Source organism: Ascaphus truei, chromosome 3 (assembly GCF_040206685.1).
Source record: "Ascaphus truei isolate aAscTru1 chromosome 3, aAscTru1.hap1, whole genome shotgun sequence".
Classification (NCBI taxonomy): domain Eukaryota; kingdom Metazoa; phylum Chordata; class Amphibia; order Anura; family Ascaphidae; genus Ascaphus; species Ascaphus truei.
This window is the reverse complement of record NC_134485.1, coordinates 343914376-343934500: the sequence shown is the minus strand read 5'-3', so window position 1 is coordinate 343934500 and position 20125 is coordinate 343914376. Positions and strand designations below refer to the sequence as shown.

Here is a 20125-nt window from a genome sequence, read left to right as displayed (position 1 = left end):
AGACCAGACTTAAAATCAGCCCCAGAAGTATTAAAGATCAATGTTTTTTGTCGCCAATTTGTTAATCTAATTTGAAAATGACCACATTAGCAGCACAAGGGTCCCTAAAATCAATACCAATTGGGCCCACATTGCATAAAACTAAAACAAATGAAAGTAAGTGCCAACAACTTACCAGAAAAGCTTACAGTAGCACTTCTGCTGTCACAGGTGGACATATGTAGCTGAAACTCACTCTTGGGTATTCTGTGACGGGCATTGTACGGGCATGTCACCAGCTCCTTGGCCAGGACAGGATTATTCTGGATGGAGAGGATAAGATGGACATGAGAAACAAACTCCTCTATGAACAAAGACAAACAAAATGACATCTATTTGTTATATGTAACCCAATAGATATCTTCAGTGTTCCAGAGGTCATTAGTGCCCAGGTTATCCTGTATAATGCCTTATCTGTATTAACCAGGCAACTAAGGAGTTGATGCTCTTCTTTGCAGCAGACACTATGATCCCTGTTAGAGGTGTAATGTAATGTTACTACGTTGCATGCACATTTTATATTATATTTTTTATGTATAAGAAGTACTACAGCTCTCATGATCCTCTGTGTTTGAGCATGTGCATTGGAGATATAATCCTAGTTGAGGTCTTCTGACCTGCCCATACTTCACAGTAATGGAAACAGCCTTTACTGTAGGTAGAAGTGACTTTGTACACAGCAGCCTCCCTTTGAGAAAAGGTGCAGCCAATGAAAAGTTACAGATTTTGTTAGTCCATTCCTGGAGCACCAGAAAAATCAGTGGGTGACTAAGGTCAGTGTGCAGGAGTACCCAGTCCTAACACTTCCTTTAGCATAGGAAAATATAAAGCTAGCCTTGGGACAAATTCCTACTATGTCAAACCCTTCTAGTTAGATGTAAGCGTTACAGATCAAGTTAACTCCTTCTGCCACAAGCTAGAAATAAGATAAGCCCACATTCTAGAGCAGTGGTTTGAAACCTTTTGTTTCAGTAACCCTACAAATATTCAATTTTAGTATCTCTAGTATAGTATTTTTTCTCATACTCATACCAGCAGAACCCTCGAGGGATTTGAAAATCACCGCTATAGAGCGGACCAGAGTATCCATCCATCCCACGGACCTGCATTCAAGGAACACAGATTTTCGGAGGTACCACACTGGCAGCCACAGGACAAAAAGCCAGGGCAACTCCCTGCACTTTATTTGGGGTAGAGGCTGTCACAGGAGACCAGGACTATCACACCATGGATTAACTCGCCAAAACAAGAGTTTATAAAATGAATTTATTGGAAGGAGAAATATCCACAACTATACAGATAAACAGACAACACGTACCCAACCGGGGAAAACTGGGGATGCCCTGCAGAACTAGTTGCAGGTACCTCCTTGCAGAGATTTCCCCTGGTTCTCGCTTCGCTGTGGTGTCCAATGGAACAGGACTCGGGCCTATCACCAGCACTGGAGTAGACACTGCAGCTGGAATCCCCCGTTACAGAAACTTGAGCTGCAGCTAAAAGTCCAAGCTAACAACTACTGAAACTCCTTCAGCTTACTTCAGTCTAACTAGGGGTCTCCCCCCCACACTTATCCAGGAGAGTTTTTTGGGGGGAGGGGGGAAGGAGATGGGGGCATGGCAGTAACCGAGGCCCTGCACTCTTCAACATGAGGCCTCTGTAACCAACTTGCCTGAATTTAGCCGGGTTCGGGCCACACATCGCCATGGCAACGCAGCATCATTGGGTCATGTGACATCACGACATCATGGCAATGCGGCTTCAAATTACAGTGGGGGTCACGTGACATCACATGATGCCGCATTAAAGGTAAGAGGGGGCGTGACACAGGGGAAGAGAAGGCAGGGGGGCACAGCGCAGGAAGTTTGCGTACCCCTGCACTAACCCACCACATTGAAACATCCAGGGCCAGATGCCGTCAATTTGCCCAGCCCCTGATTGGTGGGTTGAAATGCACCATAACATTAGTTACTGTACATAAAAAAAAAATGCAAGAAGGTCAGACAGCTTTTGCAACATTCCTCCTGAAATCAAAATTAACACCTGGTCCCTGAAGAGCTAGAACCAGGCGAAAACATAGTACATAGATATAAATACCCAAAAACATAATTCTTCAACTGTATTATTGACAGGTAGGGGTAATACAGCTATTGACCTTTAACAGTCACATTTACCCCTATCGTAACAGAGGCTATTTAAAAATCAGTAGCTGATTATAAAAGGCACTTATTCAGTCTCTAATTTTGAATTATGCAATAGCAACTACATAAATGAAAAGCAATTATTATGTCAGCAAAAACAATTGTTGTACTGAATCACAGAAGCCTAGACCGTGATTCCTAATCAGTGGGGGAAAAATTGGCCCTCCTTCATAATATGCGTGCATACTGGTATGTGTGTACATATTTGTATTATCACTCTGTAGCATTGTCTACAAGTCCTATCAGAAGACTCTTTGTTCAACTGGGACTCTTTGTTCAACTGGGAGTCATCCAATTGATAATTAACATATTAGAAGGAAATGGGGTATATATAGAAGCATGGACTTATGCAGCATCTATCCCTGACGAAGAAACCCACTAATTGGAGTTTCGAAACGCGTAGGAGGTTTTTTTGGCATCGCAGGGACACCGTAGCTGTGAACATCCAAGTGGTGACGTCAGAGGAGGAGTTGATCGACCAGACTCTGGTAGCAAGTGGACTCCGAGTAAAGAAGGGGATCCTCCTTCGTTGACTGGCGCAATTCACTCCACGGCAGGCGGCTTACCTGTTGACAAGACCCTTAAACAAAATGCGCATGTCCTAGTCACTTTTGGTGAGTAGGTTTCCAATTTTACCAAAGGCGGAGCAAGTTTCAAGACCTACTTTCTAGTGCAGAGGCACAGAAAGTTATTTATTGTAATCATTGTGTTTTATAATATGTCTTTTATATTGTATTAAATTGCTCTCTTCATTTATTATCTTTGTTGTCCCTGGGTAATGCACTATTGCAGTGTTGTCTGCATGTTTTGTCTTTTCTCTTGAGGTAATCAATCAGAAGAAGAACTTTGTCTACAATCCCATTCCTATCCTTGCCTCAGCGCCACAGGAGGTGTTTTTCTTCTACAGTCCCAGGTCTGGTTAGGAGATACCAGATTAACTTCTTTGGGCAGCTCCAGGACTATCTTTTGGACTTTATATCACAGGTTTTTAATAATCATTGTTTGCACGAGAGCTATTTATCACCTATTTTTCCACCATATACAGTAAACTGTTTCTATATACTTTGGTGTATGTGGTTACTCTATGTGGGTCCTGTGTCAGGGATCATTCTACACACTAGAATCCTGCACAGGTGGAGGCGCTGTAAATGTGAGCATCGTTCCAGGATACACCACAGGCTCTCACTGGTGGAGATTCAGGCCTCCTGTGAGCCTAACCGGTAAAGCACCACACCTGGTAATACATGTAGATTTCCCCACATGGTCCCTATCTGCGATTGGGGGGGTGGGGGGTAAGTATGTTACATAAATATAATTGGATATGGGACCGAATACTTAAAAACGCCAGTCCCATGTAACTGGCCAAAGAACAACCTTTTGTAAATGCAACAAAATAATTGGATTTTTTTAAATTAATCTAACCATGCTAAAAGCAAATATTTGTCTATTTGTGTGTCTTTTGCAAATTAATTTTAAATCGAATTTTGTTTTTTCTAGGAACATCAGAACAGAGAAGTTCATCAAACAAGTGTTTTCTTAACCCTCAGCCCATCCTGTCCTTGTCAAAGGGCAAATAAAGATAAAGGGGGGAGGGGGGAGAATGAGGAGGGGGAAAGGGGTTCTGCCTGTGCAAAGGTCTTGTTGAACACACAGACATTACACATAAGGCTGAGTCCATAGAGACTGCAGCCATGCGGAGGCGCGCTGAGGCTGAGGGAAAGCGGGTGCTTTCCCTGGCCTTAGAGCGCGTGCCGTCCGTGGGCGTGTCTGGGGGGCGGGCCAGTGACGTCACGGAGCTCATTCGCCCTCATTGGGCGAACCGCTCACGTGACCGGCCCTTCGCTCCCGTGAGCGCCGAAACTAAAAATTTGTTAAGACACACACTTCCGCAAGCGTGCGCGAGCCCCTGCTAAAGCCGCTCTCATTGCGGCTGCAGGGGCTCACTGGTAAGTGAGAGCGCGCCTCAGCACGGGGCGCTGACCATGCCGAGGCCTAAGAGTAGCCAGAGGAAACTAAATACCTCCCAATTCTTCGCTCATGTTTTCGTAGCAATCCCCCTAATTAACCAGCCTCCCCATTAAAAAAAAAAAACCAAGGGAAGAATTGGTGTCAGGGTTGCCACCACCCAGAGACTATGGGTTAACAACGTATGGCGTTGAGGTGTCCCATTGTCATGGCAACGCTGCACCATGTGACACCATGCGGCCATATTGACGGGTTGCAGCGGGAGATGCCAAGGAGATGCTGCTGCCGAAGGCAAGCACAAAATTTGTCTCCGGGTTAGAGACCATTGAGGGTACAAACGTTACACACACCCCTCACCTCTCTGCATTTCACCAGATGATACGGGAACCTGCTGGGCCGAATCATATGGCTTTTGTCGTATGGGCACTGGAGAAGATTTTCAGAATCCATGATCGGTAACTGCAAGAAAGAAACATTAGTGGCACAGTCTGCCCCCTATGAAAACTAGGCCAACACAAAGTAGGATCTACTGCAGGAGTGGACAACTCCAGTCCTCATGAGCTGCCAACGAGTTCGGTTTTAAGGATATCCCCTGCTTCCGCACAGTTGGCTCAGTCAATTTAATATTCTTAAAACCTGACCTGTTGGTGACCTTGAGGACTGGAGTTGGTTACCGTGACCTACTGGAAATGTGCTTAATATCTGCTTAGTTTGTATACATGCTAACCTAAATCTTAGACAGAGAATATACTTGACATGCCAAAGACTTGATTAAAAACAAAAAAAACCTCATTAAACAAAAAATACTTTAATTTTAAATTCCTGTGGCCATTTGAACCACTATATAATACCCCCTCCTGATCACCTATTACTGGTGTCACGCTTTTAGCTCCACCTCCCCCCTCTTTTTTTTATTTTTTTTTAAAAGATGCAATTCTTCCAAGCAGAGACCCCCTTTCCTATTGTGCCAACGTATTATTTTTGTGCGTTAATCCCCTCCCTCAAAACCGTATAAGCTGGTGCCATACAAATAAAAAGACTATACATATTTATATTTTTATGGAGAACATTTCGATAAAAAAATAAAAAAGGTTCAATCACATGACTGCCCTGCTCTTCAGGTGATAGAAACAGATTATATAAATAAAGACATAAAATTATCCACTAGAAAACAAATATTTGTCCCATGACATAAAAGGTAGGTCATGAAGGCACTTTAAAGGTTATTAGGCAATATCCATCTTATAACCAATACTGGCTAAAGCAGCACCCGGCGTCGCACGCGTTGCAGCACTCTGGAGTGATCTTTTCTATTGCAGACTTGAAACCGAACAAAAATCAATAGTGGCGCCCTCTTTAACCGAACCAATTATTCCACCTAGCAGCGAGTGAGGCTGAACCTCCAACTCCCAGTCACAGTGACTCCCAAAAAATAACCCCTGGGTGCACAGCACTACGGTCCCCTAGTATGCAAAGTTTCAGGTGTCTAGGTTGCATGTCTTGGAGCTATGCCTCTGACAGACACACAGGCTCTTATTATTAATTATTATTATTATTATTATTAATATTAGCATGGATTGTGTCTTCAAACCCTTTACTTGTCAAAGGGGCATGCAATGCTGCCCCTGGCAATATGTTAATTCGCTCCCATTAGAAAACAAAGGTGCCAAACCCAGGACACACGTTAATTATAACAGCGTTGCGCAAACTTTTGTTTGAACTCCTTGCCTACTCTCTCTCCCCTCATACCCCCCATTACCTGGCTTGGGAGGCGTAATTTGACGTCACGACCCCGTGGCAACGTGTTTTTAGAGAGCAGGTAAGAGAGTTACAGAGGCTTCACGCGCTGCCCCGGCATTTAATTTAATACATGTTGGGAAGAGCGCTGGGCTTCTGTAAGCTCCACGCTCCCCAGTTTGCACACACCCGAGTCATACTATGCACTGTACCTGCCAGCTCCAAAAATGTAGTTCTTGCTGGGATCTATCCTTTGATTCTCTCTCACTTGGATTTTAAAAATAAATGCTGACTGGTTGCTAAGCGCCAGTATTCCAACAACGGATCTCCTGTTGACGTGAATGACCAAGTTCTCCTAGCCAGATGTGCAGTGTCCAACTGATCAACATGGCTTTCCTTATGGTATTCAAAACCTGCTACTTCCCTACCCCCTTCCCCTTCTGTTGCAGGGTGGTACGAGTGGGCATTGGGTTACTATGGCATTAGGCAGCCAGAGGAATGAGAAGGTGCAAGGCAGACAAGGAGCCAGCCACGGTCCTGTGCTGTTAAGTGGCACCAGGTTGTGATGTCAGAGTGCCAACGTGCTGGAGAAGTTAAAATATGGACAGTTAGGGACTGTCAGGGGAGTGACAATTAGGAGAGTTCAGTTGGAAGAAAAGTTTGCAGAGTAATATTTAAAAGGAAAAATGTCCTTAATGACCCCCCCCCAAAAAAAATATGCCATTGTGTTTTTATAAGGAGAGATCAAGATAGATATAAATAAATACATAAATAATGAATGCAAGTAGTAGTGGCCCTCCACTAAAGTTAAATTAACTGCCTCGGTGCAGACTGCAGCAAAAGGAAGACCTGGGGTGCCTGGTTAGTCTTACCTTAATGACCAAAAAAAAAAAAAACCCCATGGAGGTATTTTTTATTATTTTGCTTTACATAGATATAATTAATTGCATTTTTTGTGGTAGTGCTCATTTAAGGCACTAATAAAATTCAAGTATTTAGTATTATATGGGTGTAGGGGCTGACCGGTCCCCTTATATCACATGCAGCACTTATCTGAGATCAGACTCCAAAAGACTGTTCATGGTCCCAAGGCTCAACAAAGTATCCGGCCGCTCCTCCTTCTCCTACCGTGCACCCCAAAACTGGAACAACCTACCAGAGACTCTTACATCCACCACCAGTTTAAGTTCTTTCAAATCTAAGACTGTCTCACACTTTAATCTGGTCTGTAACTGTTTCATACGCCTATAATATACATCTTCTCTAACTGTGCATGCAATGTATTGTATATAATGTATACCCTGTTCATTTATGTAACTGTATTATTTGTCAGATTAACGATGTTCAGGACATACTTGAAAATGAGAGGAAACTCTCAATGTATTACTTCCTGGTAAAATATTTTATAAGTAAATAAATGCGTCCCCACCCGGAACGGACCGAAACACACACACCAACACCACCAACCCCCCCCCCCCCCTCAGGTACTTGCTTTGACCAATATAATCAATTGCCTATACCCTACAAGGAAAACCCCAGATAATACAGTACTCCGAGGAAGAGGCTGAAGCAAGAACCCCACCAATAGTGTGTGTGTGTATATATCTATCTCTATCTATCGCCAGGTCCCCCGCTGTGCAGTGGACCCCCCCTGCCTGTACTCACCGCGGCAGTCGGGATTGGAGCAGCCGGGCACGGGTGGAGTGCCTTAGAATGCCGGTGCGGGCGCATGCACCAGAATAGCGCGAGTCGCGGAGGCTCCGGAGACCCGCAAAGAGAGGGCGCCGCCATGTCTGCTCCCTCGCACATGTGCAGTGTAATTGCGCAGGGAGAGGGCCTCAGGAAAATCGCGCATGCGCAGTACAAGCGCGCGAAACCCCACTAATGAGGAGCAGGCTCTGAGCAGGGACTACAAGTCCCATGAGCCTAAGGACACCCCACCTGACACCAGGGAACCAATAGGGTGTCGGGCTCCTCTTAGGCAGGGAAATAGGAAGCTGTCACGGAGCCCACGCTAGCAGTCGTGCCAGGAGAGGCTAGGGGAAAGAGGTGAGGGTGCAGGGGTCAGTGACCCACTGCACTAAGCCAGCAGCCCCCAGTTAGCCCTGATTCACTCAGTAGTTTGTGGTGCTTCAGGGACAGGCCCCAGGTTAGGGACCCTGCCCATTGGCTATTACAGTGTCTGTTAGGCCTCGGCCTGCTGGCGTGCTGGCTTACCGCACGTGCGGTCAGCGTGTCGTCAGGGGGCGGGCGCGTCACTGGCCGGGGGCAGGCCAGTGACGTCACGGAGCTGGTTCGCCCTCATTGGGCAAACCTCTCACGTGACCGGTCTGTCGCGCCGGCAAGCGGGGGAATTTGAAATTCCCCTAAGACCTGCGCTTCCGCACGCTTGCGGAAGTGCAGGTGAGCCCCTACTAAAGCCGCTCTAATTGCGGCTGTAGGGGCTCAGTGCTGAGCGGGAGTGCGCGTCAGTGCGCTTCCGCCAGCAAGCAAGGAACATGGCCGAGGACTTAGGGACACAGCGGACGCTGCGCTTCCCACCAAGAGGCTTGGGACTCCGCCGAGAGAGCGGAACTGTACCCAGGGTGGACAACCCTGACCAATCAACCTGCTGGAGGAACCGGACGCCGCCAGGAGGTCGCCGGATCCTTTTCAAAGATCCTTTGAATGCCCAGGTGCCGTCGCACTGGGCAGGTATTGTTACACATGTGCACCATCTACAGAATACTCATACATAGTGGCAGCGCTGACCACGGGACAAGGGTTACTGTGGACACAGTGTGGGGGTACACGGTGGTGGGCAAGGGGTATACACGCAGAAGAGGGAGTGAATGACATTGGGACATTAGAGTATAAGATTATTATATGCATATCAATAAAGGTTATTCTTGTTTATTCATACCAAGTGTGTGTCATTGAAGAGTGTCTCAAAGTCCAAAACTTGAAGTGGATGGCTGTAGTTTTTCTTCACTGCTGCTGCTCTTCAATACACCTGAAATTGATAGAAGGGTACACCATTGCGCAGTACTACTGATGTTTGATGTTAACCCCTTAATACCAACTCCCCAGTGTGGACTGAATACACTTACAGGAGTGTTTCTTTCAGGGTACAGTGGAGACAATCTGTGCTTTATTCCCTTTCTGTTCTTATATACCACGAATCCCCTGGGTACTTCCTTTGTCTCTTGGGATTTCGTGATTCCCAGAATCACCCGAACTCCACGAGCCACCAGACAAGGAATTGAACAATAGCAAAAAAGGGGGTCACAAATTTATTTAAAAAACGGCTTCCACAAGCCTAACAAAACCGGCTGATAGCCTGCACTAAAAACAAGTGAATGGCAGACTCCTTGGTTGCAAACCGGAACGCAGCCGAGTGGAGGGAGAGACTCTGTTACACCTAACCGGAGAAGTTATGCTGTGAGAGAGCCCTTCTCATCCGGAGCAAACACAGGAGGCACAATACAAGCTGCGGACGGCATCCTCATGACGTTTTGATACGCATGTATTCATGTGAGTACATGTGAGTAACCATTCACTTGTTTTTAGTGCAGGCTAATCAGCCGGTTTTGTTAGGCTTGTTGAAGCCGTTTTTTAAATAAATTTGTGACCCCCTTCTTTGCTATTGTTCAATTCCTTGTCTGGGGGCTCGTGGAGTTCGGGTGATTCTGGGAATCACGAAATCCCAAGAGACAAAGGAAGTACCCAGGGGATTCGTGGTATATAAGAACAGAAAGGGAATAAAGCACAGATTGTCTCCACTGTACCCTGAAAGAAACACTCCTGTAAGTGTATTCAGTCCACACTGGGGAGTTGGTATTAAGGGGTTAACATCAAACATCAGTAGTACTGCGCAATGGTGTACCCTTCTATCAATTTCAGGTGTATTGAAGAGCAGAAGCAGTGAAGAAAAACTACAGCCATGCACTTCAAGTTTTGGACTTTGAGACACTCTTTAAAGATCGGATTGTTTCATATGGACACAGTGACTCTTTAAGCGCCAGGTATCCTCCTTTCATTTTCACAGTCTTGTATGCAAATTGAGATATTTGCTTTGTGGGAAGCCTATGGCAGCTTTGACCTCTTGTTAATCACAATTGGTATTTGTTTTTTCACGTATATGTCACACTTTAATAGGTTTAGCGCTTGAGTTAGGGTATCACACTTTTTTAAACCAAAGCAATACTGCCACACGCCCCTTCTGCCATTGGTTCTCTGACCTTTAAGTACTGCTTTCCCACAATGCTCCCTGCCGAGCATAGTCCTTCCTGGATGTCTCTGTGTTCTGCCATAAGCCTTGTCTTGTCTGTCTCCTTGGTTCCTGAGACCGGCTGCTAGTGTCACGCAGCGGTCTGTTCCTGTGCTGAAGCTGAGTACTCTCCTTGTTACTTCAGCTCCCTGTTTCCTGTGACCGGCTGCTATATTCATGCAGCGGTCTGTTCCTGGTTTCCTGCACTGAAGCGGAGGTTTCCCTGTGTATCTTCAGCTTCCTGGTTCCTGGGGCCTACTCTTTCCCTAATCTAGAGAGGCCGTGTCCTGGTTCCTGCGCTGAAACGGAGGATTCCCCAGCCCGCTCAGGACTCTTGCGCTGAAGCACTGAAACCTGTGCAGCTAGGCGGTGTGCTACTCTGGTCTGTCTACCACCTCCTGAGACCAGTACCATGGGGCATGGTCGCCACACGCGCAGAGGCCACTCCCGCGCTCCTAAGCTGAAGCGGGGCTCTCCTGACTACCTGTTGCCGAACGCCTGCTTGAACAACGTTTACCCTGATGTCTCCAGTCCTGACCCTGGCGTGTCCACCGATGATGCTGTCTTCTCCTATCCTGATCCTGCTACGTACGACTACGAACTGCGCAATCTGGGCCAGCCTGCGCGGTCTAAGGTCGGTGCTTTTACAACCCCACCTCAGCCACGCGGTCCGACCCAGGTTTGTGGCGAGCACAGTCGTGACACAGTACTCTATTCTATACAGCCTTCTTCTAGGTAATTGTTTAGCGCCCCTGACCCAGAGCCTTGCATTTGTCCATCACTTCCTGTAAATGCAATCCATCTACGTATTAATTCTTCTCTATTATACACATTTTCATAGTATACTACCCATCTGAACATAGCTATTGATCTATTTATTTGTGTTGTCAATTGGGAGATGGAGGGAGGGCTGGGTCTAATCCAACAGTTCATGATACATTTTTTTGCAGAGAGAATAATAATAATAATAACAATAGCATGTTCTTATATAGTGCTGCTAGTTTACGTAGCGCTTTACAGAGACATTTTGCAGGCACAGTCCCTGCCCCGTGGAGCTTAAAAATTTATATTTTTGGTGCCTGAGGCACAGGGAGATAATGTGACTTGCCCAAGGTCACAAGGAGACAACACCGGAAATTGAACCAGGTTCCCCTACTTCAAACTCAGTGCCAGTCAGTGTCTTTACTCACTGAGCCGCTGAGGTCTATCAAGGTTTGGTCTGGGTTTGGACGTGCAAACCAGGGGGTCATTACTCCAAACAAACAGGGCCTAAAATCTGTATTTATCTTTCTGTTTAACAACCAGCTCAGTAGTTGGGTAATTTTATTCCAAAAGTATCTGATCTTGCCACATCCCCATATACAATGCAAACAATTGGCTTCAACGCATCCACATTTTGGACAGTTACTGGAAATATCTTGTCTAATTTTTTTTTAATTGTGCTGGGCTAATATAGGCTCTATTAAGAATCTTGAATTGCATTTCATGCAAATATGCTGCTGGAGTTGCTCTCTTCAACCTATTGAATGACTGCAGAATTAGATTCCAGTCCGGGAGGTCTGGGAAGTCTCTCGTCCAGTTGGCTATGAGGCCCTCCCAATTTCTTAGATCTCCTGAACTTACGAGAGGTTTATATATGTGCCGAATTTTAAATTTAAATAGGGGATCTGGTTTTAAAAAATAATCTATACATCCACATTCAAAAACACTAGACTGTTCTTTCTAGGGGGTTATTTATACCCCATCTCTAAATGAGAGCCCTTTGTAATTGCTCTGATAATACACTATCAATGTGGAGGCTGTTTTAACTACATTAGATTACACATACAGTATTCATAACAGTGTAAAACAAATACAATGCACAATTTAATCATCAGAAAATTAAAAATACAATCTAAAAACATTTCACTATAGCTATTAGTCATCAATATTACAGTCTTACAAATATTATTTATGCTCAGATCTCAAAATACAAACGTCTGTTGCATCCCTATAGTCCACCCCACGTGTTTATATAATACAAATCAACGGTAGAAAGCACACCATTTCAGGGTTGGAGGCGTAAGTAGTTTTTTCCCCTCCAAATTGGTGTATACAATGAACAAATAAAAAACACATCACATTAAAAAAAAAAAAAAAATTAAAAAGAATTGTATCTACCAATATATAAGAATGTTTAAACAATAAAACATTAGTTTGTGGAGGTTTTCCCCATCAGCAGTGACTGACTTTGAAGCTGTATCAAGATAATGTATATGCACAGTTTGAAATACAGGCATACCCCGCATTAACGTATACATTGGGACCGGAGCATGTATGTAAAGCGAAAATGTACTTAAAGTGAAGCACTACCTTTTTCCCACTTATCGATGCATGTACTGTACTGCAATCATCATATACGTGCATAAGTGATGTAAATAACGCATTTGTAACAGGCTCTATAGTATCCCCGTTTGCGCACAGCTTCGGTACAGGTAGGGAGCCGGTATTGCTGTTCAGGATGTGCTGACAGACGCATGCGCGAGCTGCCATTTGTCTATTGGGCGATATGTCCTTACTCGCGAGCGTACTTAAAGTGAGTGTCCTTAAACCGGGGTATGCCTGTAATTTGACTTCATAGGATATAATACTCTATCTTTAGTAATTTCAACTGCCAAGGGTCAGTTTGAGACAGGATTTAAAGGGGTTTTTACCCGAGAAGAGAAAGATGAAGTCTGTTAGGATAATAGATGAGTCCAATAACCTTCCCTGTTAAACTCCACGCTGCTTGCCACTTAAAAAGGGTCACTTTAAAGATGGGGTTCTTTACATGTAGGCTGCTCCCCTATAAAAAGTTTCTACGTTCACCATGTATATCCTGTACATTATTATTATAGCTGAACCCCGTTATAACACGGTGCTCGGGGTCCACCCGATACAAATGCATTATAACCGGGACGCGGGGGGGAGAAAATGGCCGCCACAATCAGGAAACCTGGCGGCACCCCCACGCAAGAGTGTGTGTATTAAACATATCGGAGACATAGTAACGCAGCACACTACTGTGTCCCCTTCTCAGTTTGTGTTCAGTTTAATAAAAAGGACAACATAAGAAAAAAAAACCTCGATTGGGTGTACCAAGATGGCGACACACGACTTCCAGCAACTTCTTGTCATGCAGCCTCAGAGCAAGTAGATGGGCGACTTCCGGAGGCCCCATCCAATCGCGATGCTCCCTGCGCCCTGTCCCCCGGCAGGTGCCCGTGCGCGCACCTCTGACAGGCCCGAGCAGGAAGGACGAAGCCGCCATTACAGAAAGAGACACCAGGAAACCCCAGGAGAAGGCCAGAAGCAGTGTGGAGACCCCGGAGACTGGCGAAACCAGATGAGAATTGCACAGAGGGAGAGGCGGTATAAAAGCTGTACATACATATATACACCGGATTATGAGGGCTTACAGTTGTGCGTGTGGTCGGATATGACAAATCCTGGAAGTTAGCCAAAAAAAAAAAGAAGTACATTTTTTTAAACGGGAGCCACGCTAACACTGCGTTATTAGCAGATCTACGTTGTATCGGATCACGCTATAAAGGGGTTGAGCTGTATTATTATCATCCATTTTTAATTCTCTTATTTGACTTCCTTATATTGATGTTTCCTCCTGCTCTGCCCTGTCATGTCATGACTTATCACTATCTCCAACTGATCTGACCAAGGACTCCTTCAACATTCTATAGTCGAATCAGACATGTGCCTCCCTGTATGGGGCCCTAAATTATTAATAAATATCTCTGCCAAGTAAACCCACAGAGGTAATAAAGAACACCTATTGAACCCTCATTAAAAATCACAGATCCCACTACATGCCCCTAATACAATATAGCGGGAAGGTCAAAGATACAGACAACGTGGGCCAGATCCACAGAGTTTACAAGGGGTTAACCCAAGTTAACATCTCATTAATTTGCAGCTTCAGAGCTCAATAACGCAGTGTTACGTTGTGTTTTCGGACGGAAGAGGGCATTGTGGTAACTTTGTGCCAATATTTTCAAATGAGGCATCCGACAGAACAGCGCATATACCCAGAAGTCTGTAATTGTTAACACAGGGTTTTAACCTGATATTATTTAGACAATACCTAAAGGTCGCAAGAGAGGCTATTTTACTACAGTCCCAAATGACTTAACACACCTTTGTACAACACGTGGAGCGATTACCTGTGCATCAAAAAAGGAACACACCCGAGATTCTGAAAATATGCTAATTTAAGTCATTTTAATACACTTTGCATAGGCAAACTAGTATATTTCAGTATGTTCAGTATTGTGCATAGGTATATCTCCACATATTGTATAAAGGCTCTCATAATTATCTTTATGGATATTAGTTAACCTCAGGGAAAATAATGACTGCAAACAGAATACTTGTCACGCACGGCATACCTGTGAGCACGTGACAAGGGTTAATACACAGCTATCTAGCTGATCCAATCTTCACCTTGCAAGGTCCCTCAAATGAATACTCTCCCCTCAATCCGCCCCGATATACCATCTGTCATGAACACAATTGGGAGTACGTGACATATATGCAACCTGGGTTAATACACACAGCCAACTCGCTGCCATACAAGGTACTTCAAATGAGTTAAGATACACACACACACACACAAACAAACAAACATCAAATATGTAATTATTTGCAGTATCCAGTCTTAGTTTAAGAGAAACTATGCACTTGACACACACCTGTTGTAGCAAAATGTGTCAGAAAATGTAAATACAATATAGTTGGACTTAAAAAAAAATAAAGTGGCTTGGATTGCCTTTTTTTATTTTCCTTCTCCCCCCACCCCTTCTAAAATTTCCTTCATCATTATTTATTTATTATTCTTTTTTAAATACAGGATTGAAGCAGGAGGTGTTTGGAGCTGAACCCTATAAAATTCAGCTCCGGGACTCCATGCTTCCAGAGGTACTTACCTCCATTGTAGGTGCTGGTAGCCACTCCAGGGTTCACTATATGGTTGCTTTTCAAAGCTAACAAAACACAAAACCCCAGCAAGCTCTTTTTGTGAACCCGAGCACCCACTAATAAATAAATAAATAAATATAGTGCTATTGAGCGTGGCATATGTATACACCAGACGACAGATAAGCCCAATGCTACATCCAACATGACAAAAACACACAGTAAAATACTTATATATTCTCTTGAAAAAGGGTCATTTAGTTTAACCCTTTGACCAAAGCGTTGTAAGCTTGCGAGCCACGACAAGGCAGACACCTGTTCGCAAGGCCTAACACTACCAGATAAAATACTAATATACCCCTATTAGGATTAAAATTCTATTTTACTTCTATTAGGAGGGAGAAAGACCACATTGGATCTATAACCAGTAGAATGAAAAGATAGACCTAGGAAGTGGAGAGGGGCGGGATGACCCGCAGTCATGACGACACGTTACCGTGGCAACAGTGACGTCACATGGTGCCGCGATACCATGGTCCTGCGTCCTGAATCTCGGTAAGTAGAGGTTGCAGTTGCCTCACACTGTCCCCCGGCATTTAATTTAAATGCCTTGGTGAAGAGCGCGGGACCTCTGCAACCGCCTGCGCGAAGCGGGTGCTTTCCCTGTCAATGGTGGACGGGCCGTGGGGGGCATTGCAGAGCTGGTTCGCCCTCATTGGGTGAACCTCTCACGTGACCTGCCAAGAAATCAGTTTCAACCAATTTCTTGCGCTACGCGTGCCCCCTCCTCCTGTCGCCCACGAGGTCTATGGGCGCGACCAATGCCTTAAGGCAATCTTCTCGCGCCCCGACCAGACGCCTCCCCGCGGTCCCCCACACCATGGACGTCGCCTAAAGATGTTAAGAGTGCCAGGATGTTTATTTCTCCTGGTGCTGTTACCAAGTGTAAGCCCTAGACAAATTAATAATATTTGAGACAATTGTTGCTCAAGTGCAAGGCTACATACTGTAGCAGGTCAAACAGAACCATTTAATAATGTAATGTGACAGCCTTCCTAGTCAGTTAACTAAAAATGTATACATTTTAATGTGTCCTGTAGAACTAATTTAAATTATTTTGAAAGAAAACAAAAAGGAAAGGGGTAGGGATTGATCATTTTCCTGTTACTACAAGGCTTCCCAAAAAAGTTCTCATTACCACAACACAAAATCCCTTCCCCCCCACCCCACCCACAAAGGTCAGATGTTTTCACTCCACATGGGGAGGGAAAAAAAAAAAAAAAAGGGAGGAATAGTACTAAAAAGTTGCCAGTGTTAACTGAAGACTTTGCAAGTTGAGCTGCATTGCTATAATACTTGCAAATAAATGTTCGTTGCACATTTATAATATATAGCAGCACAGAAGGTAGAAGGTCTTCTTAAAGCAGTTCCATTTCCCATCCCCCCCTTTTCCTTTAATCAGGATGTGAAGCAGGGGGTCTCCAAAGCTAAACCGCTCTCACCCAGTTTCTTTAGATACTTATAAAATCGGTAAAAGTAGCACCAGTACTTCCATATTTTTATTTTTTTAAATACGCTACTTTTACCGGTAACTACTGTATATTGCAAACCAGGTCTGTCATGGCACGCAAGGGGTTAAAGAAAAGGCATCTTAATTACATTTAATGTAGGTTTTTCCCTTTTGCTCACAACACAAAATATCACTCTACTGTGCCCATGCCAGCTATGCAATCATTTTCAAAATCAACTTCATTTTACAACAGATGCTGTAACAATTGGTTTTAAAATTCAGGAAAAAATAAATAAGTTTGGTGCTGTGAGAAACTTTGCTAAATGCATTCACTTTTTTTTTTAAAAACAAATCAATTCATGGCAAACTTTTTCACAGAACTTTGATGAGCTAAAAGTTTTCCATCGTTTCACAGCTCAGCCACAAGTAGTGATTCTCCCAATATTTTCTACTCTCCTGTAAAACATATACAGTATTACAGGCTCTGGATGGGAGTTGGCAAATGCTTGGCAAATTTTTACCATGCGGGTTACACAGCAGATATTTGCCTTATTTATTTATTTATTATTATTATTTATTTTTTTTACAAAATCGTGAATCAGTCAGAGGACTGAAGCACAATTTTGTTTAAAATGTTTTAAAAATAAAATAGGGCACATTTCACAGGTTTTGCAAACTCCGACTAAATCGTCTCACATCTGTAGTAATCATTAGAGAACTTCAGAACTACACATCACAACCTCATCGTAACAGTATACAATACAGTCTGGTTTTAAATACATGTATACACAAACAGTGCCCTACAGATTTAGAAACCTGATTTTGTAAAAAATAAACCACCAAATATCACAAAGTATAAATAAAACAATTCAGGAGTGACCTCCAAGTAAAGAGACATTAAAACAAGGTGGCCCAAGCAAAATCTTTAACAAATAAATAAATTTACCTTTAAATTCTGACGACAAACCAACCTATGTATGCTTTCAGCAGCAAAGTGTTAAACCTCCCCCCTTCTAACGTTTGGTCAGCTTCTCTGCCTGTCTTGTGAATGAATGAAGGAGGGGTGAAACTCAGGGCAGCCTTGAAACCTTCAAATTGGTCACATGATGGTCTGGTCTGCTGGATCTCTGACCCTTTGTAAACTTTACTATATTTCACAGATAAGATCCATCTCGTCTGTGTGTGCTGATTTACGTACAGTTCTTGCATTTCATAGAATAAAGCAGACATAAGCTTATAGGAGTCCATGTTAAAATGGATAAGAAGTAAACTGGCTGCAGTGGAAGCATTGTTTGCGAAGTGATAATGGGGAAAGAGGGTTGCAGACCTGCCTGAGACAGTGGTATTTGGTATACTGTAGAAGAATAATATATAGGTTACAGACGATGCCTTTACTGTCTTGCTTTGTATGTTTAGGTTTATAGCGTGTTGGAGATACATACACAGGGCAATGAGTTCCAAATACATAAAAGTAAACATTAGCAGAAAAGAGACGCCACTCAGAAGCACTTCCAATCTAAGTGATTGGTTAAGTCCTCACAAGGCTCTGACATGCGAGTTATCTACAATGAATGTTTCTTTAATGTTGCACTTCCAAGGCACATGTCTGGCCTTGCGCTCTTCTAGAAGTTGCTAGAGGGTCACCTACAGTATGGTATGACCAGTTTGCAACAGTTAATCTGCCCAGATACTGGGGCAGAGTATTGGCCACGCCCTGGGTATAAAAGGTGGGGATACATCATTTTGATTCAGACCACATTTAATATCAGACTGATCCCCTTACCATCCAGGAGGACTTAGGCCGAGTCCATAGCAGGGGAGGCCGCGCTGAGCCGTGCGGACGCTCCGCGCTGAGCCCCTGCATCCTCCATGAGGATGTCTTTAGAGGGGGCTCACGCGAGCGTCCGCAGGCGTGCTGAGGCGCTGGATTTTTCAGCCGACAGCCAAGCTGTTTTTCAGAGCGCTGTCGGCTGAAAATATCCAATCAGCGCGGAGCAGCGTCAACGTCATGGCGCCGTGACGTCAGCGCCGTGACGTTGACGTCGGTGCGTCACGGGCGATTGGCCCAGCGACGTCACTGCCCCGCCTCCCTCAGTCTCCCCCCGCCTCCCGATCGCTCCCGCTGGCTCGCCTGCATGGGCATGAAATCGCGCAGATTTCAGCAGGCGAGCCTCAGCGTCAGCGCGCCTCAGCCCTGCTACCCCCTCTATGGCCCCAGCCTTAGGCTGCAGCCAGGGTGGAGCTCAGCACGCGCTCAAACTCAGCGCGATCTGATTGATGCTTGTTGGTGCAATCGTCCAAACTGCGTGTCCGTGCCGTGTGCTTGCACCGGCACTGTGCTTGGGGAGAAATCCAAAATTGATTTTTCAGCGAGATGGCGGGTCATATGATGAGGTACCAACCGTATAATCAGTAAGTGGAGGGGAAGGGTGGCCCTGCTCAGCTTCTAGAATTAACTTTCTGGAGTGGTGCTATCAAGGATAATTAGTATTGAGCAACATGGAATAGATAGGATCCCTGAGTGATGCACTCACCTCCACTAATAGTGAAAATAATAAAGTTTTATTAATAAATAGAAAACAGAAACTACCCTACAACCTAAATATTAGCGCTAAGCTGTGCTATGAACTAAGAGAGTAACCTAGCATGTAATACACATACATATCCTGAAGTTAGACGTGCCCTAATCCAGCATATATATGAATATAATCTTATGTGCTTGTATGTGAGACAAATATAAATGTATAGACTCACTAAGCAGAGGGACCAGAAATGCCCAGTCCCAGTATAACAGTATAATACACACACTTCTTTATGGTTTTAATTGGTGCTTTAGACCAGGGGTGCGCAAACTGGGGGTGCGCCCTCAGGGGGGGGGGGAGATTTTTCTGGGGGGGCACGGGCGGTTGCAGAGGTCCTGCGCTCTTTCCCAAGGCATTTAAAGTAAATTCCGGGCGATACCGTGGGGCCCCTGCAACTCTCCACTTACCGGGATTCATCCGGCGGTGTGATACGTCACCATGGCAACGTAGCCACATGCCGCGGTGCCATGTGATGTCACACGCATCAAATTACACCATGGGTCACGTGACATGGCATCACATGACCCCGCTGTGTCATATGACGCAGATGTAAGGTAGGCGCGGGGGGGGGGGGGGGGCACGAGAGCCGGTGCAAAAAAGACAAGGGTCAAAAGTTTGCGCTCCCCTGCTTTAGACAACCTACAGTAGGTGATGCTGATATTGAACAGTATGATACTGCTAATGCGGAGACTCAGTGTGTGTTCACCATATCCCACAACAAATGAATGCTGCCTTGCTGGTACTGAGGGTGTACTTCTTAGTAGAATTAGTTATGACACATTCACTCCTATATCACTGCAAATTTGGAGACTCACATCTATCTGAAGCTAATGGGTTCCTTGTATGGCCCACATCTTTGTTAGCTTTCTAAGAGTCTTCTGTACTTGTATGTAAAATT

General features: G+C 44.6%; 1 protein-coding gene across 2 annotated transcripts in view; it reads right to left on the bottom strand.

Moving 5' to 3' along the window:
- LOC142491118 (gametocyte-specific factor 1-like) overlaps positions 1–17685 on the bottom strand; it is a 44710-nt gene extending 27025 nt beyond the window's left edge. The window contains exons 1-3 of one of the 2 annotated variants that reach the window (XM_075593420.1): positions 17592–17685; positions 4560–4661; positions 176–302 (exon numbers count right to left, since the gene is read on the bottom strand). In XM_075593420.1, the coding sequence (XP_075449535.1) occupies positions 176–302; positions 4560–4652 (220 nt within the window). In that variant the 5' untranslated portion in view covers positions 4653–4661; positions 17592–17685. Of the gene's footprint in view, positions 1–175; positions 303–4559; positions 4662–6151; positions 6476–17591 lie in introns of those variants that run through there. The other variant, XM_075593421.1, reaches the window with a different exon arrangement.
- Between the last annotated feature and the right edge of the window lie 2440 nt (positions 17686–20125).